This window comes from Symphodus melops, assembly GCF_947650265.1.
Source record: "Symphodus melops genome assembly, chromosome: 16".
In the NCBI taxonomy this organism is placed as follows: Eukaryota; Metazoa; Chordata; class Actinopteri; order Labriformes; family Labridae; genus Symphodus; species Symphodus melops.
In genome coordinates this window covers 22,987,371-23,013,063 of record NC_136706.1, presented here as the reverse complement: position 1 = coordinate 23,013,063, position 25,693 = coordinate 22,987,371, and the positions used below count along the sequence as shown (strand labels likewise).

The following is a 25,693-nucleotide window of genomic DNA, read 5'->3' as shown; positions in this document are numbered from 1 at the left end:
TTTTTGGTGAATTATTCCCACAACCTCAGAAACCATCGAACAGACACATTGAATATTTCGGCATCAGACACAAAAGTGTTTCCTTATTAATTTAAATCTCTGGCTGTTAAACATAAAATATTATATACGCAGACGAGCGTTTAATGATTTGATCTGCTGGAATCCTCTGTTATATTCTCTAGTTTGCACGTCATAGACACCGGACAGTCTGTGTTAATATATGTAGTCATACGATTTATTATAAATCCAACTCTGTGTGTGTGTGTGTGTGTGTGTGTGTGCAGTGGGGAAAGACGGAACGTGCGGTTTGGAAACAAACAGAAACACAAGCTTTACGTCTGTCGGTCCTTTATCCCATTAAAATGTTAAACTTCTTGTAGTAGCCTAATATATGTGCACGCATTAAACTGTGGAGTGTGTGTGCTGTTGTGCATGTTTGTGTGGATTACGTTCAGTGGATGTGCGCTGTGAACTCACATCAGGAGAATCCTGCACCATACACTGCATTTTCTATAACAACGTGAGCACTGGGCTGCATCAGGAATAAACAAAGACAGTGCTGCATTTGCAAAGGCTGTGTAATCGGGTTCTATGTCTCTCTCTCTCACTGTCATCTACATTTACTTCTTTTATTCTTTATTCAGATTGGAGAGCTGCAGTATGTCAGAGATCAGCTGTTCTTCTCTGGCCTCAGCTCTGAAGTCCAACCCCTCCCATCTCAGAAAGCTGGACCTGAGTGACAACAACAACCTGCAGGATTCAGGAGTGAAGCTGCTGTGTGAGGGACTGCAGAGTCCAAACTGCAGACTGGAGACTCTGAGGTCAGATCACTGACTGTAACATTTATATGAATTTCATCACATACTTTGTTCATCCAGGCACATTTATCAATCTGTTTTTAAACATACAATACAACAAATAATAATAAAGAACCAAGGGTATGTTACGAAGAGAAAAAGATCATTAAATTAAGATTAAGAAAGTAAATAAATAGAATGGGGGGGTCCTTCAGTCCTCTCTTAATTTAATTAAATGTATTTACATGTTATTATTCCACTCCATCGTTTCCTTTACTCATTTACTCCAGTTACTCATGAAGTCATCTTCTCTGTTTCTTAGTCTAAACGTGATTCTTTACATTTCTTTAACTTCTGCAGCTGTTACCTTCCATGCATTAATAGATGCAGATTAATCATCCAATCAGCTCCCTGTCATTTGCTTTCATGCAGCTATGTGTATTATTGTATACAAGTATTTATCCCCTTCTTCTCTATTCCTGCTGGAGCGATACCAACTATTTATTTTATTTTTATTGAAGCTATTATTTCAGCAGGTTGGTCCCATTGAGACAAAGAACCTCTTTTTTCACAGGAGAGCTGGTCGAGACAGGCAGCAGCAAAAACACAAAGTTACAGACACAAAGGGAGACAAAGGACAATTTACAAAACACAATATTTAACAATATGATAGAACCATCTATGAGTCAAATCTGGGAGTCAGTAGCTCAAGCAGTCAAACTAAAACCATGTGCATCCTGTAGAATCTGCTTCCAGGTCTTTCATTTTAGATTTAAAAACCTTCAAGGACTCCATTCTGCAACAGATTCCAGGCTGAGGGTGCAGAAAACACAAAAGCACTTTTACTAATTTCTGTTTGAGCGTTTGGAACAGAGAGCATGAAAAGGTCCTGAGAACACAAAGAATACTGTCCAGTACTTTTCTGTGTGATAAAAACACAGAGATAGTGAGGAAGCAGACCAAGAATGACCTTCTACTGTATATAAAGGTGTACCAGTGTAAGAGCCTACGGGTCACCAGAGCACGCCATCCAACCCGAGAGGACATGTAGAATATGAAGTGGATGAAGCCGTTTGTGTAAATATTAATATTTGTAATCTTCTCCTGAACAAATCCCCAAAACCTTCCCAACACGGGACAAGAGTCAAAGATATGCTGATGATTGTCTTCCTGATCCACACACTTCCTCCAGCAGGCTCTACTTCCTGATCAAATGTCTTTTGTCTTCAGTTTGTATCTATTTTAGAGTTCTGCAGAGATCTGTTTCTTAAAAGTACATTTAAAAATGTATTTAGTTGATGTGGATCCTTCCAAATGTCTGAACAGTTTGTAGAGTGAGTCAAAGGAGAGAAATGAAATCTGTGATGGGATCGTTTTCTGTCTTCACAGACTCAACATTGTGCTCCATCAGTGAGAGTGTAACAGTCTGAATGTTGTTGTAGTACCAAACAGCTCCACCAGGTGGAGCCTCTGTTCTGTTCTGAGTGTGTGAGAGAAAGAGTTGTTGATCTCTGACATCCATCTTCATGTGTGTGAGACGGTGAGAGGACTCTGACCCTCAGTGAGGAGTTGGTGCAGGTCACGTCTTTATATCACTGCTCATGTTTGATGAGTGAATATAGAGCCGTAGAGACCTGGCTCTGTGTGCTCCATATCAAGTCTTGGAGAATTAAAGTGCTGTGTGGAAATCCCCACTCTGCTGTCTGTCAGCTATCTGATGCTAACCAGCTATCCAGGGACTAATGCTAAATGCTACCTGCTGCTAGCTTCTCCACCTGTAGCAGCCACGTGACCTGATGATGTCAGTGATGATGTCACTGGTCCAGAGTGAACTCATTCGTCCTCTCTTTCATACCGTTCATGTTTTTTATGATCTTATATCAAAACAAACTCTGTGATTTAAACGTAGTGTGAGGAGGTTTGATCTGCTGATGAAACACACTCAAAGTCATCTGGATTTCTCTTGATGATTGTCTAAAGTCAATGAGACCACCAACATTATAAAGTCCTTTTGAAAGTCTGCCTGTTTCCAGCTGCTCGCTGTCACATGAGGAGAATCACAGGACGCTGTCTGGAAAAGCCTTTCTTTACATTTCCTACAGAAGAGATTCAAACTGACTTGTAGTTTGTAGAGTTCAAAGAAAGCAGGAGGAGTTTTTAGTGAGGGAATACTGTACAGGACAAGATCAGTAAAGAGAGAAGAGGTTTCACATTGTCCACAGGGGGGCGCCAAAACAGACACGTAATGAAAGTTCCTCACAGGAGCTTTGAGTGTTTGAATCTAAGAAGGATCAGGAAGAACTAAAGTATTAATGCATCCTAATAAAGTCCTTCAATGTTGGAATGAACAGATGATGATCACATCAGTGTGTTCATGTGGACAACATCGCACATTCATGTATAAAGCTCACTGTCATCTATATTTACTTCTTTTATTCTTTATTCAGATTGGAGCGCTGCAGTTTGTCAGAGATCAGCTGTTCTTCTCTGGCCTCAGCTCTGAAGTCCAACCCCTCCCATCTCAGAAAGCTGGAGCTGAGTGACAACAACTTGAAGGATTCAGGAGTGAAGCTGCTGTGTGATTATCTGCAGAGTCCAAACTGCAGACTGGAGACTCTGAGGTCAGATCACTGACTGTGTCAATCATTTAGATCATATCAATCCACATCCTCCATTGTTGCACATTTAAGGTTTTATATGTTTTCAGTTTTTTGAATCTTGTGATCTTAAATTATTTTGGAGATTTTTATTTTTTCCAAGTTGTTGAATAATTTAGAGATTTGATGTGAAATGTTTTTGTGATTCTGTGAAGTAAAGTTGAACAAGGTGCACATGAAGCCTCTGGTTTCCTCTGGTTCTGTTAAGAAGTGAAATCATGAAGACTTGGGATTGAATAATGTGTGATTTGATAAATGTAGTAACATCACAGAGCTGACTGAGATCAGCAGCCTGTTCTTCATCTGTGCACATGAACAGCTGCATGAATGTTGAGCTGACATTTGGAGGATTTAGATTTAGTGAATACACAATCAGAAATGATCCTCTAATCATTTAGAGAAAACTTAATTCATCAGGACAAAGTGATGTTGAGATACTCATCACAACCTGAACACATGTGACTGGATTACACATTATTTTCATTCTTCTTTTATTCTTTATTCAGATTGTGTATCTGCAGTTTGTCAGAGATCAGCTGTTCTTCTCTGGCCTCAGCTCTGAAGTCGAACCCCTCCCATCTCAGAGAGCTGGACCTGAACTGGAACAAGGTGCAGGATTCAGGAGTGAAGCTGCTGCGTGATCTTCAGAAGAATCCAAACTATCGGCTGGAGACTCTGAGGTCAGTCTCTCAGTGTTCTTTAGTAAACCCTCCACATGTTTGAATTTATTTATTTAACAGGGACAATGTGATTGAACATAGTCTCAATACAAAGCATGAAACTGATGAGCTGCATAAAGAGTTTATAGCTGTTGTTAATTTCCAGCTCGTGTCTCTAGTTGGTCCTTTGTGTAAACAAACACATTAAACTCCAAAACACTTGATGAGGATCCATTAAAATACATGAACCACAATATGACAATACAAATGCTTTACAGCAGAGAACATTACAGATTGAAGATACAATCTAAAAGTGCCTACAGCTCTCATTTCATTCATTCAGATTCTTGTTTGTTGTTGGAGAAATCCTTTTCTGGGTGGACACTATGAAGAGAGTTCAACATACTCAGGGTTTGTTTTCTGTGATCTGGCTTCACTAACCCTGACAGAAGAGATGGTGCTGAACAGTCACATGAAGCTGCTTATCAACCTGACAAGTAAACCCAGAGTTTCAGAGAGCACGCTCACATAAAAGGGGCGGAGCTAGCTTCATTTAACCTATCACAATCATCACAGAGTCTGCAGTCAGCAGATCATCATATCTAACAAACTGTGAACAAACTATATGAATAATATGAAGAAGTTGAAGACAAACAGGCTCAAAGACTAAAGTTACACAGCTGCAGGAACAAATGCAGGAAGGACAACTGACAGAAACAAAGAAACATCAGAGAGGATTCATGTCCAAACTACGGCTTCTTCTATTTCCTTCCCATCGTTAGTTCACCTCAGAACTGAGCAGAAGAACTCGTGTTTCTTCTCTGAACTGAATGTGTTGCTCTGACTCTTTCATGTGGAGACCAGAACAGTTTGAGAAGTTCAGCTGCAGCTCTGAGCATCACAAACAGAGCGGCATGGAGACACTAAACATTCATATGAAGATATCATTCAAAGGCAGAAGAAGCTCTTCATCATTGAACATCTTCAAAACAACTCAAAGGCTGCGCTGCTTTTTCTCTGTTAAAGGATGAAGGATATCAGGAACAAACAATCATGACCTTTAAGGACTATGATGTCAAATCAGACGGGACACAGGAAGTGTTTGTCGCTCTCTCTCCATCAGCTCACAGACCATCAAGAGATCTGATTGGTCAGTGAGATTTTCACAGGTTGATCTCTTATCTCCAACATATCCTGCTCCTGTAGCAGGTTAGGTGTGCAGCGTCAGTTACCATGGTGATATTCCCAGTTTAGAAGTGAACCACCTTCATGACTGTAAACCCAGGGTTAACCCTGAAGTGACCCTGAATCCTGCTTCATGGTGCAGGCCCCAGGTCACTACAGGTTGTCATGACGACAGAAACTATAATGTAAACATGACAGTAACTTCTGATTTCTGTCATCTCTCTTCTTCTCTCTTTAGCTGGAAGCCATGGAGATGATCTCTGTCATAATGTGAGTGATCAGGACTCTAGTGGAGCAGAGAGGAGCAGCTGATGATCCACAGAGGAGGAACCTCCACCATCTTGTGTGTGGAGAAGCTCTGCAAGCTGAGGAGATCTTCATCCATCAGGGACTGACAGAAGAATCAGCTCACAGTTTATTTCAGTGATATTTCTAATGAATCTGTTCTCCACACATTACAGGAGAGGAAGGTCAAACATGAAACAGCTGCTAGAAATGTTCAGAGGTCAAAAGCTACCAAGAAATGCTGCAGTTCTTCTTCTCATGTGATGATTCTTTTGACTCCAGACTTCAGTGTGATGTGTTTCTACTCTAACTTCTGTCACTTGTTAGTCTGTATGTTGGACTGACATGTTGACCTTTGACCTGTGTCAGCAGCTGAGAAAAACTTCATTGGTCTGATGGTGAGTGGTTTATTGACGAGCCTCTGAGTGATTCGAGTCGACAGCTCCTCAATATGAGAGCTCTGTAGATGTCATTTTGTTTGAAAGGACAAACTGAACTTCACAGAGCAAACAATGAAATATGGAACGGATGCAACAATGCAACGCCATGTAAACGTCTGGCGTGCTGTTAGGACACGGTGTAAAAACATGGAAAACTCTGAAGCGCCTCGGTTTAGATAAGAACTTTTTTGTATGAACATGATATTAACGTGCCGACGCCTTTTCTACTGGCACAGATTAAAGAATGTAAAGTGGATTATTATCAGCTTTATCTCAGCGTGTCTGCAGTCTCATGTAGTCTGCTGCATATTAGTCTTTACTGGTTTTTGTTTCCATATTTAATGACACACTTTTTGTACATGGAGAGCTGTGTTCACCTTCATCTAATGTCTTGTTTCAGATGAAATCAGAGAAAATCAATTCTGATTCAAGTGAAGAAAAAAGATGTTATGAGGGTTGGAGGTCAGTTATTACTCTGTGCTGGTTTGCCTCTCCAGCAGGGGGCAGCAGAGTCAAAGTGGTGTTTAATTGAATCCCCCTCAGCAGGGCAGTTTGAGTTTAGTGTTTGTTTCTTGTTTAGTCCACAGTCCCCTTTAGTGACCTGTTCAGTGAAAGGAGCCTTTACAGCTCACTTCCAGCTGTAGTTTCCTTTTCCCCTTTTTCCCGCTCTGTTGACAAAATGAATCCTGTTTACTTCCAGGCCTTTTCCTAAAGGGAATTCATGTGTCCATGTTTTTTTTGTGGTTTTAAATGAAGCTGAGGAATATCAAATATTCTGTTCAATGAGATGCACATACATTATTGTTTTACCGTTTTCAATAACAAAAAAGGAATCACTTCCTTCTATGATGAATAAAACCCGGACTGGATGAACCCGTTTGCGGTCCCTGGGGAACTTTTAGCGCCCCTCCTGTCTGAATGTATTCAATCACTTCAAAGAACACAAGGTAAAGAAAAGAGCATGGCCACTTTATTGTTTGTCTTGTTTGACAAAGCAGTTCTCCTATAGTGTAAAAACTGTCTCTGCCACTGATTCTGTTTGTTTAACCAAATGGGTGGGCGTGGCTTGTCGGGGTGTGGTTTGTAGAGGCGTGGCTTGTTGGGGACGTGGTTTGTAGGGGGCGTGGTTTGTAGTTGCGTGGTTTGTAGGGGCCATGGTTTGTAGGGGCCGTGGTTTGAAGGGGCGTGGTTTGTAGGGGGCATGGTTTGTATGGGGCATGGTTTGAAGGGGTGTGGTTTGTAGGGGGCATGGTTTGCTGGGGCCGTGGTTTGTATGGGGCATGGTTTGAAGGGGTGTGGTTTGTAGGGGGCATGGTTTGTAGGGGCCGTGGTTTGTAGGGGCCGTGGTTTGAAGGGGTGTGGTTTGTAGGGGCCGTGGTTTCTAGGGGCGTAGCTTGTAGGGGCATGGTTTGTAGGGGCATTGTTTCTAGGGGCGTGTTTTGTAGGGGCATGGTTTCTAGGGGCGTAGCTTGTAGGGGCGTGGTTTGCAGGGGGCGTTGCTTGGACTGTACCTGTGGCTGCAGTTGGGTATTTATGTGGGTTCCAGCTCACATTGGAATTTCAGGAAATGAAAAAGCAGACAAGCTAGCAAAGGAAGCAGTGAAGAGGGAGTACGTAGAGTTCGAGATCAAACTTGCATATATCTGTCTGTCTGTCCTTCCATCCGTTCGTTCATTATGGTGCGCCTTGATTGAAATGTCTCATATTCAAATTGAGTTCCATCATATTCAAAGACTGTCTGCATCACTAATGACTCTATCCTGTGAAATCCTTTAGACTCACCTTTCCAGTAGAGATCTCTCCCCTCTCACTCCCTGTGCTCCTCTGTCCTGAATTAGTGATTGCTTTCTGTTGAGGATGAGTTGTGCTGTACTGCCCTGCACGGGTGTCCATGAACTGTGAGACTGACGGCTGTGACTCATTTATGATTCTTTTGTTGATCTGGTATTCTTCATATCTGTAAGAGAAAAGCACGTTAAACAGATGTCAGAAAATGCATTACAGGCCCACATGACGTGCAGATGAAACTAGATTTATAACCAATCTAGTTAAAATAATTAGATTGTAAACTACAACGCCTTAATTAGCTTCAGATTTGAAGCATACAATTCAGATTTTGAGGGGAACGTTAAGGAAAAATTATGAAGTTAAGTTATATTTAAAAGCCACAGTAACACTAAATGAAATAGCAAAACAACAACTACTCACCTCCATATCAACATGTAGCAAGTACAGTTCATGCTCCCGTTGTCGCCACTCCTTTGACCGACGCCTCTTTTTAAAACGTATTTTTCAGATAAAAATAGCACAAACGATCCTCTTCGTCCAATTGTTGACTCTGGAATCACGTTTGATCTCGAGAGGTTTTGCGAGATTTCCCGTCTGATCGGGGGACGTTCGCGAGAGAAATCGGTTGGTGTGTGGCGTGTTGATGTTGCCGTGTGGCCGCACACCACAAACTGTGCGACCGAAACTGTAAAACCTCAGATTATTTATCGCCATGTGTGTGGTCTCTCAACTTTGGGAAATCAGCCGACAATTTTAAAATCCTGCCTTGTGAACCGGCCTTTAATGAAATTGGAATTAATTACAAAACAAAATAAATTGCAAACATTCAAAACCAGCACATTTGAATACACAATGCAAGGTTTTCACTGCGATCTGAAAATTAGCTGAAGTTGTCAGACAAACATACTGAAGTAAAAAGTAAATGATTTCCCTCTCAGATGTAATGCAGTAGGAGTATAGTGTAGCACGATATGGAAAAGTAAGCACAAGTAACATAAACTGTATCGTTTATTAGTAGCATGCAGTACTTAATGTCACCACTGTATAAACAGGTGCTAAAACAAATAATCAATAATTAAATATGTGAGGAAAAATGAAGAGAAATGATCCCCGACAAGGTAATGCACGACTCTGACACAAAATGGGGAGGGGGGGTTGCCTTAACGTTCCCCATAACTTCAGCTAACGTACCTTCAGAGTTGTAGTTTCCAGTAATGCTATTTAAACTAGCCGTTTAGCTAACGTTATCTAATGCATTTACTCACAATAAATATTAGCCTCCACTTACCGTTCTTTGTGTGACTTCAAATGTCGAACGAAGTTTGAAGTTGTTGCATCCCCGTCTGTAATTCTTGAACTGCATGTTCTACATCTGGCAGCTCTTTGTTTGTTTACCACCTCGTAGGTTTTGTACGCAAATGTAATTATCTTTGGTAGCATGGTGTTTGTGTGGCTCGTATGGGCTCGCGTCGCTAACATCCATTACACACTTCTTCATGGGCTGTTCTGACATTTGATTGGATGTTGTCAGATGCTTCAAACAAGGTGGATTCTGGGGGAAAGGTGTCAGCTTGCTGAGAGTGGATGAGAAGCGTTAGTAGATTCAGGGAGTGAAGGGAAATATTTTATCTATCTATCTATCTATCTATCTATCTATCTATCTATCTATCTATCTATCTATCTATCTATCTATCTATCTATCAAGAGCCAATATGCTTATAATTGATTTGATTACAAATATTTAGTTAAAAATGATTAAAATGATTTGTAAGCAATTTCATGTTTATTCATAATGTTTAAAATAGTTTGTAAGGTCAGAATTTAGTCATTAAAATGGTGAAAAGGTTATTTTTTATGTTTCTGAATGTTTCGGTCGTGACATCACTGCGTAGTTAAATGTGACGGATGTAACGTCAGCAGTTGGAGTCAAATATTAAAGGAAGCTACACAGTTTTTTGACCGTGCGTTAGACCTTCTGTTAAACCTGTATTTTACTTTGACATTTTTTCAGTAAACCTTTCGAAACTAAGGAAAGTTGTCTTGTTTTTTCACTCGCGTTGCAAATACTGTGAGTTGACTCCAATAAGTGAAACAGAGGACGAAGAAAGAGACGGAGTGCCACTACACATCTATCTATCTATCTATCTATCTATCTATCTATCTATCTATCTATCTATAAATTGGCTTTCTCCACTTTCTAATCAATCATAAGTCTGTTATGGTGCGCCTTGATTGAAATGTTTCATATTGAGTTCCATCATATTCAAAGACTGTCTGCATCACTAATGACTCTATCCTGTGAAATCCTTCAGACTCACCTTTCCAGTAGAGATCTCTCCCCTCTCACTCCCTGTGCTCCTCTGTCCTGACTCCTGCAGGTCAATGGGGTGGTGGACTGATTATTATTACTATTATTAGTGTATTTTTATCATTATTATTATTGTTAATATCCAATGATGATAATCATAGTGAATGAGCTCAGCTCCTGTTTCAGGTGTGCATCCGTGCATAAAGTGAGAAACACAGCTGATGCTCCAGAAGGAAGGAAATCAGCCCAAAGATAGTATATGGTAAAGAGAGTGCACACTTAGCTCTATAAACAACCAGGGCCTTCACAATGCATTTCACACTAACTAGCTAGCGAAGTAGCAGAGTTGTTTTAGAGCTGGAAAGTAACTGTGCAAGCTAGGTTTTTACTTGTCAAACAGGAAGCACTTGGTTCATTAATTACATGGGACTTTGTGCTGTTAGCTGGGGGCTAACTAATTATTACTAGCAGCAGAGAAGAATACTTACTTTGTTCAAAAACTTTCTTATATCCACTCTGCATTCACGTCCTTCTCCTCACGCTGTTCTAGCCGCTCTGTGTGGACTTCATCTTACACACACACGCTGCAGGAGTGCAAGCTAGGTCGCAGGGAAAACACGGACTGGATTTTCAGTCACGTGGGCGGTCTCTATATGAACAAGTGGAATGGATTGGATAACGACGCGCTGAAGGGTCTCTCTACCTGACACGATGAAGTGAAGGGAAACTGACAGATTCATCATCATATTTAAGTCAATAATGACAGGTTATATGATTATTTATTTAATCTCATATTCTGGACACTTTATATTGAATTTGTCAGCACATTTTGTAAGTTAGAAAAATGTTTTTTTTTTATATTTAAAAAAAGAGATTTTTTAAAAATAAAAACACCCAATTATTTAGGGGGGCTTCAGACCCTCTAAAATCGGCCTGTATGCCTCAATGTAATATAATAATATATAATAGCTCAATTAGTTTCAGCTTTTCTAAATCAAATTTGAATGAATAAAGCAAACCATATATAATCAATTATTTAGCGTTTATTAATACATGAAATGTGCATCAACATTTAGAGATACCTCTTTCACATTAACCAGCCATTGCAGGCACAGAGTGAATTAAATGCAGACAACATACAATGCAGCGTGTAGCTTTGCTGAATATATAAGAAATAAAGTACCAGTGCTTTTCATACCAAACTCATGAACTTAGACCACAATGGAGGACAGCAGACACTTTCATAACCCCAGACTGCAAACCAAAAGAGCAAGTGATTAAAAATAAATGTAGAAAAATATCTGGATTAACACAAAACAATTTGACAAAACATATTGTAATTAGACTAGACTGACTGTATAGTCTCTCTGAAGGAAAGACAACCAGCTTCTGTGTTGAGTTTCTTCAGTGTTATGAAAGTCTCCCATGTTTCTTTGTCTTTTTTGAGCTGCATTTGAAACGCTGAACTTTTTGCGATCCTTCAGTACAGGGCATAATGCAACACCCAACATTTTCAAGAGATGCAATAGCAGATGACTACACAGCAAATGTTCTCATAGGACCTTAAAATGAGTGTTATTTCACAACCCAATTAGAAGACAGTCCTGCAACATGTCTGTTGTCAACATTGAACATTATGAGGGGATGCATTTGATGTCAAAGTGAACGTCCTCTCACATCCCCAAAACAGTCCAGGATTATTTTTTAACATCCAACATTTAGCGATGCACTCGATGTCAGAGTGTGGCTGAAGAACACCGACAATCCTCCAGCAATCCTTCTGCTCTGTAGTCCGAGGGCTCTGGGTGACAGCTTTCCCCTTTCCATCTGCATCAGTACCTTCTGGATGAACTCATAGTAGTATCTTAGCTCTTTTGGGTAAGTCATCTTTACAGCATGAATGACTCCAAGCATCATTGCACAGGCTTGAGCTTCAGATCCAATGTTCCTCAACATGAATGCCAATGTCATCAGAATGTCTCGTCTGTCCTCCCTCGTTGTTGATAACATAAATGTCCACAGGAGGTTTCTGCACATCTTTCAGGACGTCATCTCCTCTGATGTCCTGCATGTTTTCAGAAAACATAAAGAAAGAAAACATTTATTATGACTGATGTGCATAAATGAAAGGCTTCACATTATTTGTCAGGAAGAATTTTTCTTTGAACTATTTAGCAGTTTAAAATTTGCCTTAAATTACCTATATTGAGTTGTGTTTTTACCTGTATTGTAAGTGACCCACACAAAGCATAATATTTATTTATACAGACACTTTAATGATCCCGAGGGGATCAACTTCAAGATGGGGCTTTTATCTGGCTGTGAAGCCGCCTCCCCTAAAACAATTATTGCGGTAGGCTGAGTTTGCACCATTGGCTCGCAGGATCGGTAACTGAACACGGCAAAAATGTTGTAGAAAGAAGAAAACAGCTGCACAGAAACTGCAGGTTTCCTGCAAAGCCCTAAAAGAGTGTAATTCTGTCAGACACACGGAAATATGTCCTTGAAAGTCATTGTAAGGTTATGACGAACCTTCAGAAAAGAATTTAAAGCCGAGGAAATAGTCAAAAGTAATGATTTTCACATACACAAGCTTCCAACCTCACATAGTTGCATATACTTACTTTACTAATAATGACAGCACTAATGTTTAATTGGATGTGCCGAGTGACGTAGACCGTCTTTTAAAATGAAATGAATTTAATTTCCTTGGTTGACTTTTAGAAAACAGGAATAGCCAAGTATGCGGTCTAATCTTTCTCTCTTTATTGCTGAGTTGCTGCTTTAAGTTTGTTGAACACACATCATTGGACACTCGACTGATCTCTGTCAGAGATTACATTCTGTTGTTCAGTTGTGTCTTTAACCACGGCTGCCACTGTTGTGCTGATAATCCTTGTAGCTGACATCAGAGTTACATCAGGATTGCTAAAAGACGTGTGAGAACAAATCTGGAAACATTTTTATAAACAAGACAGACATGACAGGTAGATGCAAAAACAACACCATATAGTCCTTTATCAGAAGAGCATCCTCTTCTTCAAGGTATATGCAAAGTCCCTTGAGGACTGCTCCTCTTCTCACACTGATGTCTCACTTGTCTCCTAAATGAAAAGATTAGGTTACAATTATTAAAATTCTCCTTGATGCATCTATAACTCCAGATGTTACATATTTACAGCCCATTTTAACTTTAACCTATAGATACATATGACTTGAATAATGTTTTAGGGATGACTCCTTTTTTCCTTTTTCAGATCCTCAAGTTCCAAAGATGTTTCTTCAGTTGCTCCTTCGTCTATAAGATCATTTATATTCCACATTGTGTTCACATATTTACCTCTTCCAACACTTTCAGATGTTGTGCAAGTTTGTGGCCACCCTGAGCTGAGAAACAGATTTCAGCTGGGGTCGGTGTTTATCCAACTGGGCCATAAATGTTGTTTCCAGAGGTCGTGTTGTTGTTCTCTGGAATTCAGCATTTAACTGTAAAACAAACAAAAAAGAAGACGAACAGCAATGTGGCCTTCAGTTATCGCTGTGATATGTTGCAGCTACTGTATTATTGAAAAATCCATTCTTATCTTGACTTCCTCTTTAAACGAGACCATTTCTGATAGCATGTGTGTTTGTGTAACATGTGGGCTAATATGACTCAATATTTAGGTTTTAATTTGACTAAAATACGAAATGAAGAAATTAGGTAAATCTCTAAGGAGCCATGGTGTGTGCGTGTAACCAACAGAAAATCCAACACAGGTAAGTTTAAATAATAATAATTGTATTTAGAAAAAACTTGTCGTATTCTCAAAACAAGTTCAAAAAATAAAAAAACAATTGTCCACTTTCCGCTCTGGAAAGACGTTTTTTTTAGGTCCGTTTCACAATAAAAGGGGGAAAAAAGAAAAGTCGATGTCTTTCAGGGTATCCAGAGTTAGTTTCCTTTCCTACCACACTTGTAGGGGGGAGGTGAGGTGATCTTGCAGGTAGCTCGCCATCTTCATCATAGGATCCATCATAACTAAAAACAACCTGACCGCTGAGCGTTTAAAACCAAATCACTTTCCCGTCTTGGGCAACGAACAATTCTTCAGAACTTCTCTGCTTTGTTGTTTCTCCATGTGATTGTTTGGGATGAGAGGGAGTGACCTCGTGAACCGGATCTGTTTGATAAGTGGGTTGAGCTCTGATTGGTTGATCGTTTACGGTGAAGTTATTAAATGTTTAAGGAAGAAAATAAAATAAAAAAACAGTGTTTATATTTATGGAGGTTCACGGAGGTCACTCCCCTCTTGCACAGAAAAAAAACAAGAGGCTAAAAAATATTAAAATTAAATAACCTGGGTTCCATTTGTATGCAGTGTCTTCAAACATGTTTCTATACATTAAGGGTAAGTAATCTAAATCAGTTCAGCCAAAGCAGGCAGTGGTTCTGATCCAGCTCATGTCTGCTACATGCTGTGCAGCAAACATCATACAGTGAAAGAAAGATGGAAATGTGTGCGTCTGTGTATTTCTCTTTGCATTAAGGGGCAGGGTTTAGTAAATAAGATGTTGTTTTTGACAGTTCTGCTCCACAGTGGGAGTGTACACACAAGATCTTTGTTTTCTGAAAGTTTCATTTTATATGTAAATGCATTTATTGATCGGCTGATAGACGTTTAAACTGTAATGTGACGTTTTCTGTGTTGGGTCTGGGAAAATTATCCAAGGAGAAACACTAAGTTATTTTAGTATACACTGTAAGCTTTTTAGAGCATTTCATTTCATTATTTAAGAAGAAGAATGCAGCAAAGTCTTTATATTTTTAATACCAAAGGTTAAAAGTTTGTAGTCAGACAAACATTGGATAAATACAGTGGGGTAAAGTTTAGTAAAAGTACAAGAGAAAGCAAATGTACAACCAAAAGTAAAGTAGAAGAAGGCGACTTCAAATCTCTACAGTACTTCAGTATTTCATAGTTTCACCCTCGGTCAGGAAAATCTAAATAGTCAGCTGGTGCCAGCTTGATGAGCTGACATAACGTGAAGGCTGTCGCCAAACGGGTCCGTTTATAACCTGATTTATATAGCCTTAGCGTTACTAACCTGTTGTGATGCTCTGATGTATCCTTGACTTCGGGTCAAATAAATGAAACAAAATGAAACAAGACAAACTATGTGCTTTGATAATAAATCCTCTTCCTCGTCCTCCTCATCTGTGAGCGTCCATCTGTAAAGACCTCAGCAGAGATTCAGTGAGACGCAGCCCGGGTCTGTCTGGATTCACACACAGCTGATTTCCTGTAAATGGAGGAGGGAGGGGCAACATGTGATCCGGGATCATGAGAGCGTCTGAGGAGGCGGGACGATGAAAGTGTTCAGTCAGTTAGACTCCATTTTAAACGGACAGACAGTGAAGAGAGTAAAGAGTGAAGCGGGGTGAGTGTTTATCCAGAGTTTTTATATCTTCACTTCTGTACTCTCAGTTTCCTCCTGTGAACTGAACACAGACAGTTTATAATGACGTCACTACTTACATTCATATGAGCTGTGTGAGTGTGTGTGTGTGTGCGTGTGTGTGTGTGTGTGTGTGTTAGATCAAACTGTTTCCTGTTTCTCTTGTGTTTCCTCTCAGTGAGTGTTTCTGTGTTTCCTCTCAGACTCACAGTCACTCGAGTGATAATAATTAATGATCACAGCAAAAATGATGTGAGGAGTATTTTAACTTTACAGTTTGACTCACATCCTGTCTGTTATCATTGAGGAGGCGGGGCTTATGACCTATACTGCAGCCAATCAGCAGGAGGAGCTCTAAAAATAAAAGCTTCACTCCACCGGGGCCCTTGTCCCATCCATTCTTTTTACAGTCTGTGGTGGTTGGGTGTGTGTGTGTGTGTGTGTGTGTGTGTGTGTGTGTGTGTGTGTGTGTGTGTGTGTGTGTGTTAGATCAAACTGTATCCTGTTCCTCTTGTGTTGATCTCTCAGTAAGTGTTTCTGTGTTTCCTCTCAGACTGACTTCAGATCAGATCATGGATGTGCGTTTAGAGGAAGAGGAGGACGGAGCAGAGTCTCCTGTACCCAGCTGTCTGTCTCTGAAGAGTGATCTGTCCAAAGATCGTCCTCTAAACTTCAGTAAAGACTCTGGAGCCTCAGACTCAAAGTAAGCCTCCTGACAACAGAAACCTGGAAACCTTCTCATCATCCACAGCTGTAGATCTTTTTGTATTTACAGTTTCTTTTACAGATTTGTCATCAGAGAGTTGATCAAAGATTCATAGAAATATAAAACTTGTTGTTTTTTAAACAGATTTGAGAGGAGCAGACAGAGAGCAGAGTCTCCTGTACCCAGCTGTCTGTCTCTGAAGAGTGATTGGTCCAATGATCATCCTATAATAAACTTCAGTAAAGAATCTGGAGCCTCAGACTCAAAGTAAGTCTTCTTACTAACTCCTTGTCTCCTCACATGTTTCCTTGTAGGTTCAGTCACCTTGTAAAGCTGTAATCTAAGAGGACTCTTACAAACCTTTGAACCTGCCTGTTATCCTCCTACTTCTCATTAGTACGTTTATTAGCAGCAGAAGGTGGCGCTCAGCACGGCCCCTGTTTCAGTTTGTTCTTGTCTCTGTTTAGTCTTTTCAGCATCATCTGATATGATACTATGAGCTCATACGTAAGAAGGTGTTTGAGAAAGCAGAGAGCCAAAGGAAAAGTCTGTGGGACAGCTAAAGTGTAGAGAAGATGATAAAGTGAGTCTTTACTTCAGCTGAGCTTCTTTAGCTGGGACTTTTTGAAGAGTCTTTAAGACCTTCTTGATCCAAAGCAGCGAGCACAAACACTTAAAGGAATCATGGTGTTCATGTGTTTCTGTTCATGACAGCAGTCAATATAACAAGTGAACAATAATTTGAACTGAACATTGAACTAAACATGGGAACATTTCTTGTTATGACAATGATCCACAGAATCAAGATTCAAATCACATCATTAGTGCAGCTCTAGTATAAAGACCCTCCTGCCAGGGAGCACGTTGTGTTCAGGTGCAGGTTGTGTCAAAGTCCAGGACTGACTTTATGTCCCAGTCTGACCCAGGAGAGACAGAATCCATAAAGAGAAGGACAACAAATGAAACCAGAACATCACTAAGGACACACTCACACTAGGTAATCTGTACCGTGACAAAGCAGGTTTGACCCCCAAAGTCCAGTTCCTTTGACTCGAGTGAGCGCTCTGATCCGTGGTCGTAGCCCGGCACGGATGGAAGAGGTGATCTGAGGCATGGTCCGGTTTCTCATGCACGAGCAGAAGCACGGGAACTCAACTTGAACATGAAGTATAATCCAGGAGTGTTATATCTGTTTCTGACTAAAGCCCCGTTACCACCGAGCGGTCCGGCTCAGTACGGCACGCGTTTTGTGGCGTTTCCAGAGACTTATCCCGGGAAAGATTCCCAAATAACCGATCCGTAAAGTCCCACTTTTTGAGACCCTTCCATCAGGATGCCAAGAATATCGAGCCGACTCGAAAATGTGGAGCTAAACACTGCAGTCCGCTGATTGGTCGAATGAATCGTCACTTCCTGTGTGATGTAGGCAAACAAAACTCTGCCGTGTTTAAACCATTGACTGTAACACACAGCTGATTGTTTACGTCTGTATTTCTCCTCGCCGCACACAGCCTTCTCTGAAACAAAGCTGGATGAGTTCTTGTAATAAAGAGTCACATGACAGTGACAGAGGAGATGAATTGCTGGATGTCTTCCAGCGTTGGTTTTGTTTGTGTAGCGTTTTTCTCCTTTGTTGAATTTATTAGTTAGCTGTTAGCTGCTATCGCATGATGCTATTACGTAGTGGCATCGGCACCGGCTTAAACACCGCCAACCAAATAGGGCACGGGTGGCTGTGGAAACACAAACGGGATCAGGCTTAATCAAACCAAACCGGACCGGACTGCTGTGTGGAAACGGGGCTTAAATGGCACAAAATAATCCTCAAAGTCCTTCAAGTAGCTGTCATGTTCTCCGTGTTGTTCTCTGATGTGCAGACGCAGACTTTACCTCACGTTAGTTCATAGTCTGCCTGTGTTGTAAACTAAGTACGCTTCAAGTTCACATGAAGCCGAGCATGTGTTATATTACCATGTTATGAAGAAGAGGTAACCGTGCTCAGGCCCGGTTAGTCCTGGAGCAGTGTGAGTGCAGGCCAGCGGGGGAACGAGGAGGGGGGTCAGTCATTGGGTCAACTGGACCTAGAGTGAGGTCACCCTGATACTGCTGATCCAGCACAATGTAATTCACAATGTTTCACCACGTCTAAGCTGAGTTCAAAGGTGGACTAACCCGAGCTCAGCTGTCTGAAGTGAAACAGTGGATGACAGGATCAGACTCTTTGATTCTCTGACTGTGAAGAAGCTGCACATGGTGTTCAGTCTGACTGAATCAAATGAATCCAAACAGAAGAAAGAAGGCGTTACCTGCTCTCTGTGATCATCTGACTCTTTAGATTGTGTTTGATAAATCTTCATATTTTCTATCAGTCAACCATCAGTTTAGTTCTAAAGACATGTCTTCACAGGGGGACGAAGAGGACTCATGTTAGAGAGGAGCAGACGTCCTGTCCTGTGTGTCAGGACGTCCTGAAGGATCCCGTCTCTACCAGCTGTGGACACTGGTTCTGCAGACAGTGCATCACCTCAAACTGGGACCAGTCTGGTTCAGCAGGAGACTCGTCCTGTCCTCAGTGTGGAAAAAGATCCAGACCAGGATCTGGACTGCAGACAGTCAGTCAGAGCAGCACTGAACAAAGTAAGACTGTACACCTTTGTGCTTCTGTGATCTCCGAAAACACAACTTTTATTGGTCAATGTCAAAAGTCTAGAAATTAAAACTCTTTTTACTTCTTTTACAAAAACATCTGAAAACAATAATCAGATTCTATCATTCTCTCTTTCAGTAGATAGAGGTCAGCAGGAGGTTTTAGATCAACATAAGGTCAGTCTGAGAACGAGATGTGAACGTGTGACTGAAGGAAGTGATGAAACAGGAAGTAGAACCCCCCTCAAAAGGATCTACACTGAGCTCCACATCACAGAGGGACAGAGAGAAGAGGTGAACACCCAACATGAGGTGAGACAGATGGAGACAGACTCTAAAAAGAAGACCCTCCATGAGACTCCAATCAAGTGCCAGGACATCTTTAAAGCATTACCCGACCAACAAGATCCAAAGACAGAAACTCAACCCGACCAACAGAAACCCATCAGACTGGTTCTGACAAACGGCGTGGCTGGTGTTGGAAAAACATTCTCAGTGCAGAAGTTCACTCTGGACTGGGCCGAGGGCTCAGAGAACCAAGACGTCAGTCTGCTGATCCTGCTTTCATTCAGGGAGCTGAACTTGGTTAGAGATCAGCGCTACAGTCTTCTTGAGCTGCTCCGTGTTTTCCATCCAACATTACAGAAGGTGGCAGCAGAGACGCTCGCTGTCTGTAAACTGTTGTTCATCTTTGACGGCCTGGATGAAAGCAGACTGTCATTGGACTTCACAAACAGGGAGGTTGTGTCTGATGTCACACAGAAGTCATCGTTAAACACACTGTTCACAAACCTCTTCAAGGGGAATCTGCTCCCCTCAGCTCTCATCTGGATCACTTCTCGACCTGCAGCAGCCAATCAGATCCCTCCGTCATGTGTTGACAGGGTAACAGAAGTACGAGGCTTCACTGACGCCCAGAAGGAGGAGTACTTCAGGAGGAGGTTCAGTTATGAAAAAGATCTGTCCAGCAGAATCATCTCACACATCCAGACATCCAGGAGCCTCCACATCATGTGTCTGATCCCGGTCTTCTGCTGGATCACTGCCACAGTTCTGGAGCACATGATGACCACAGAGCAGAGAGGAGAGCTGCCCAAGACCCTGACTGACATGTACTCACACTTCCTGCTGGTTCAGACAAAGAGGAAGAAGAACAAGTATGGTGAGGGACATCAGATGAGTCCACATGAGCTGACGGAGGCCGACAGGGAAGTTCTTCTGAAGCTGGGGAGGCTGGCGTTTGAACATCTGGAGGATGGAAACATCATGTTCTACCAAGAAGACCTGGAGCGGTGTGGTCTGGATGTCACAGAGGCCTCGGTGTACTCAGGAGTTTGTACAGAGATCTTCAAAACAGAGTGTGTGATGTTCCAGAAAACAGTCTACTGCTTTGTTCATCTGAGTGTTCAGGAGTTTCTGGCTGCAGTCTACATGTTCCACCGTTTCACCAACAGGAACACGACAGTACGGGAGGCTTTCCTTGCAGACATCAAACATTGGGAATCATTTGGAAATACTTTTTTAAAGAATGTTAAAAACCTTTTAACTCCTGGCCCATCTCTGAATGTCTTCTTGAGAGGTACCTTGGATACTCTCCTAGATAAAACGATGCAGAAATCTCTTCAAAGTAAGAACGGTCACCTGGACCTGTTTGTTCGCTTCCTTCATGGTCTTTCTCTGGAGTCAAACCAGAGACTCTTAGGAGGCCTGCTGGGTCAGACAGACAACAGTCCAAAAATGATCCAGAGAGTCATCAACAACCTGAAGGATATGAACAGTAAAGATATCTCTCCTGACAGAAGCATCAACATCTTCCACTGTCTGACGGAAATGAAGGACATCTCAGTCCATCAGGAGATCCAAGAGTTCCTGAAGTCAGAGAGCAGATCAGAGAAGGAACTCTCTGTGTTCCAGTGCTCTGCTCTGGCCTATATGCTGCAGATGTCTGAGGAGGTTCTGGATGAGTTGGACCTGAAGAAGTACAACACATCAGAGCAGGGACGATGGAGACTGATTCCAGCTGTGAGGAACTTCAGGAAGGCAAAGTAAGTCCAGATGTGATGAACATTATAAATCAGTGTCATGTACTAATTTACTTATTTTAATAAAAACTAAACATAATCCTCTTTGTTCACTAAAAACTGTTCCTCTGTTCATGTTCAGGAGAAACAGTCAGTGGTAGATTTTTTCACACATGTTTTTTATCTTTTGTCCTGAGTTCATAAATATCTTTGATAGTTGTTTTGTGAACACATTCAGGAGAGAATTCCCAAAGAAGTGACTGAGATGTGTGATAGTGTTAATCCCTGAAAAGAGAGATATCAGATGCTGTGAGCACCCCCTTCCAGCCTCTGCAGGCATTACTAATCAATCATGAGCATCATTTCTGAACATCTCAGCAGGTAGATCACAGATAAACTGTTCTTACAGGAGATCCTTCACCTCACTACATTTGATTCTTTGCTGACTTGTTTGATTTCTGGATCATTCTGCAGTAGTCTCTGTATTTTCACGTTTATAGAAGTGAGCCAGACGAGAATGAGATGGTCCTCCTCCAGAGTTACTGTTCAATGAGTTTCAAATGGTTTTCTACTCCAGAGAGAGTCCTCTGAATAGATCACACTTCAGATCACAGACTATAGATGAAGAATATTTGAGAGGAAGGAGGCTACACCAGTTCAAGGGAATAAGTCCAACCAGGGCTGGACTGGGACCAAAAAAAGGCCCTGGCATTTTTGGCAAGAGACATACCAGAGGATATATGCACACATTACCTTGTTTAAAAAAATCAATTTAAGCGCAGTAGCCTACATGGAAAAGAGCAACCATGTCAACAATTGGATATGCTCTTTTACTACACTCCCAGAGATGTTCATTTTGGGAGAGATGGCCACAGAAACATAATTCCCATCTTTAAGTTAAAGGCAATTCTCTCTCTCTCTCTCTCACACACACACACACACACACACACACACACACACACACACACACACTAGGGTGACCACCTCCAAACCTGCAAGGATGAGGTTGTGCACAAAACTCTATAGGCATGTTTTAAGTCTGATTGAATAATAGTCCTGTATTAATTTCTTATGTTGAGCATTTGCACACTTTAGCCTACAATTTCTCCAGATAATATTCAGTGATGGTGTAAACACATCCCAAAACATTTTTGTTGTTAATTTCACGGGCTATTATCATTTCTGTCCTTCCAGCGTCTGTCTGACTGCGGGCGTTTGTAGCCTGTACAGTCTATGCTGGGTTGAATAATATAAATGTCCCTAAAACTGAATCTATCAATAGACTGGATAATATTAACGCAGCATATCACAGCCGTGGTTCTGATCTAACAGACAACACTGAGACTCTGTGCAGGCTGAAAGATAGACAATTTAATGAACAGTGTGGAGCCATTATATACAGTACAACAGGTGTCATAAATTCCTTCCCACTTTGGATATTTCTTTACATGGTCTGGAGAATCACATCACCTTTACTCTTTAAATGTCAAATCTCTATTTGAAGAACAATTCCTCATTCTACTGTCAACTGAGACCATACATTATACTTTTGGAATACCTCATATGACGTGCTTCTCTTCAAATATGGTCATAGCTTCTCAGAATAGATCGTAGTCTGCTAACAGCAAAGTCACCTCTACAAAGTGAAACCAAACTGAACGTGTACGAAAGGCTCTGTGAGATGACGTCCTAGCCCCGCCCCTTTTGACTGTGTGCCGTTCTGCTCACTGCGTTCAGTTCAGTTTAGTAGTGACAAGAGTTGGCTGTTTCATGTTGACGGCCCTGCCTGTCGTTCTGTGTGTGTTGCTTGTCTGTGTGCGTCCATGAGACCTCAGTTAGTATTGTAGTGGTATATTTGATTGAGTTTGTTTTGTATACAGTGATTGTGATTGTAGCAATAGCATGCTAACATTTATCCTGTCGTTAGTCCATAGTAATTAGCAGTATTTGTTTGTTGCATGTTAAGCTATCAGGAATGTGCCAACTCATTTATTTCTGTTAATATGATTGCTCACTGTAGAGTATTATTTACATGTATGCTAGTAAGTTCACTGTCAGATATATGTATAACATAGGCTAATTTGTATGAGCTATATTATTTGGGTGAGCTTTGAGCAGGACAGTATTTAATTTCTTCCTTTGCTGTTTTGCAGACTACACACACACACACACACACACACACACACGCTTCTGCACACCCTCAAGATATAAACAGCTACTTGTTCAACTGCAATGTCATTCAAGTAATCAAAATAAAGGAGGAGTTCAAGACGGAAGCCTGCTGGCGTTCTTACCGACACCACCCAAACATCACTAATATCAACCCAAGTTACAGTTCTTACCTGGTCCTCACCTACAGAACGTATTCACAGAAATTCGTATCAGTATACCTCTCTGTCTGCACAGAGATGTAGATTTGCTTGTTGTACTGTAACAAGATTGACAACAATTTCAACCAATCATGACTGACTTCAGATCTCAGAAAGTTGTGTTCTGAAGCCGACCAGTCATTGATTTGTTGGAGATAACTTTCTCTCCACGTCGACTTGGCTTCTTTGCTACTGATGTAGGTTTCAGATAAACACTCAGATTCATGCCCGAAAGCGTAGCTGCTTGTCCCCACCGCACACACACACACACACACACATGCGTGCGCGCACACACACGCACAAGCTCTCCGTGCTCCCTAAAGGAGACGTCTATTTTTATTCTGTTAACATTTCGGCTACTTCTTACCGGGCTGAAAGTAGCTACTCCTCAATCTGTGCCTGCTGCTGGCTCAAGTCTCTCTCCTCTAAGTCCACCTGTGCACTCGATGGGACTGCTTCTGCTTCTGCACTTGTTGACGCGGACGGCCCTGCAGCTGCTGCTGGTAGTGTGTAGTTGTGTACTAGTGTGTAGCTAGTAGTGTACGCCCGATGGCCTGTCCATGCCTGAGTCCAACTCAGTGGTTTGTCTGTAAGGACCAAAGATCTCAGATCTTCCCAGTCCAATCGATTATTCTCCAGTTTTTAACTGGTTTTCTGTCAGAGGACAAAGAGTAACACATGTCATCAATCTTCACATCATAATCCAAGTCACAGATCAGATGTAACAAAGGCTAATGTTCATCTTTAAAACTTACTACAGAATTAAAGATATGACTTAACCACAACCAAAGTAAATCAGTAGATAAATAAATGAACTCATTCACTGCTACTTATTGGACTTCAACAAAGGAAACTTCCATCTTAAGCACACAGTCCAAACTATCAGGATTGATGAGGCATTCACATGCAGTCAGCTCTATTGTTCCCAAAGAGTTCACAGCAGGTGAGCTGGCTGCCTTTATCAGCTCTGAAGCTCCGCCCATCCAGGAAACATAAAGCCAGGTAGAGAAGAGTGAGAGAAGGAGGGGGGATTTTACACCATAGACATGATGTCCTCCTAAATAAAACTCCATTAGTTTCCATTCATCAGTAACATTTAGTGAATGATTGACAGGTGAAGAATGTGCAGGTTTTAAAACCAGTGATGAGACTTTTTGTGTCAGTGACAGATTCCACTGATGTGTAAAGTTAAGACCAAACAGGACAAACTGTTTAATCATCAGATGTGAGACGTGAATATCAAACTCTTCTTTTATATGTCATGTTTCTCTATTTTATGTGTCACTACAGACTTTCTAAGTGTGAACTCTCAGAGACTCACTGTGACGTCGTGGCCTCAGCTCTGAAGTCCAACCCCTCCCATCTCAGAGAGCTGGACCTGAGGGACAACAACCTGCAGGATTCAGGAGTGAAGCTGCTGTGTGAGGGACTGCAGAGTCCAAACTGCAGACTGGAGACTCTGAGGTAAGATCACTGACTGTGATGTTTATATGAATTTCATCAAATATTTTGTTCATCCAGGCACATTTATAAATCTGTTTTTAAACATACAATACAAAAAATAATAATAAAGAACGAAGGATATGTTAGGAAGAGAAAAAGATCATTAAATTAAGAAAGTAAATAAATAGAATGGGGGGGTCCTTCAGTCCTCTCTTAATTTAATTTAATGTATTTACATGTTATTATTCCACTCCATCGTTTCCTTTACTCATTTACTCCAGTTACTCATAAAGTCATCTTCTCATGAAGTCATCTGATGCTAACCAGCTATACAGGGACTTCTGCTAATTGCTACCTGCTGCTAGCTTCTCCACCTGTTGCAGCCACGTGACCTGATGATGTCAGTGATGATGTCACTGGTCCAGAGTGAACTCATTCGTCCTCTCTTTCATACCGTTCATGTTTTTATGATGTATCAAAACAAACTCTGTGATTTAAATGTACTGTGAGGAGGTTTGATCTGAAGGATGAAACACACTCAAAGTAATCTGGATTTCTCTTGATGATTGTCTAAAGTCAATGAGACCACCAACATTATAAAGTCCTTTTGAAAGTCTGCCTGTTTCCAGCTGCTCGCTGTCACATGAGGAGAATCTCAGGACGCTGTCTGGAAAAGCCTTTCTTTACATTTCCTACAGAAGAGATTCACACTGACTTGTAGTTTGTAGAGTTCAAAGAAAGCAGGAGGAGTTTTAGTGAGGGAATACTGTACAGGACAAGATCAGTAAAGAGAGAAGAGGTTTCACTTTGTCCACAGGGGGGCGCCAAAACAGACACGTAATGAAAGTTCCTCACAGGAGCTTTGAGTGTTTGAATCTAAGAAGGATCAGGAAGAACTAAAGTATTAATGCATCCTAATAAAGTCCTTCAATGTTGGAATGAACAGATGA

The 25,693-nt window shown here is 41.2% G+C and overlaps 1 protein-coding gene across 1 annotated transcript in view; it reads left to right on the top strand.

Moving 5' to 3' along the window:
- The window catches only part of LOC306836864 (NACHT, LRR and PYD domains-containing protein 12-like), a 50,414-nt gene that overhangs the window by 9,067 nt on the left and 15,654 nt on the right, over window positions 1-25,693 (top strand). Inside the window, exons 6-8 of the mRNA XM_079364206.1 lie at window positions 645-821; window positions 3,245-3,418; window positions 3,961-4,134. Of these exons, the coding sequence (XP_079220332.1) occupies window positions 645-821; window positions 3,245-3,418; window positions 3,961-4,134 (525 nt within the window). The remainder of the gene's footprint in view (window positions 1-644; window positions 822-3,244; window positions 3,419-3,960; window positions 4,135-25,693) is intronic.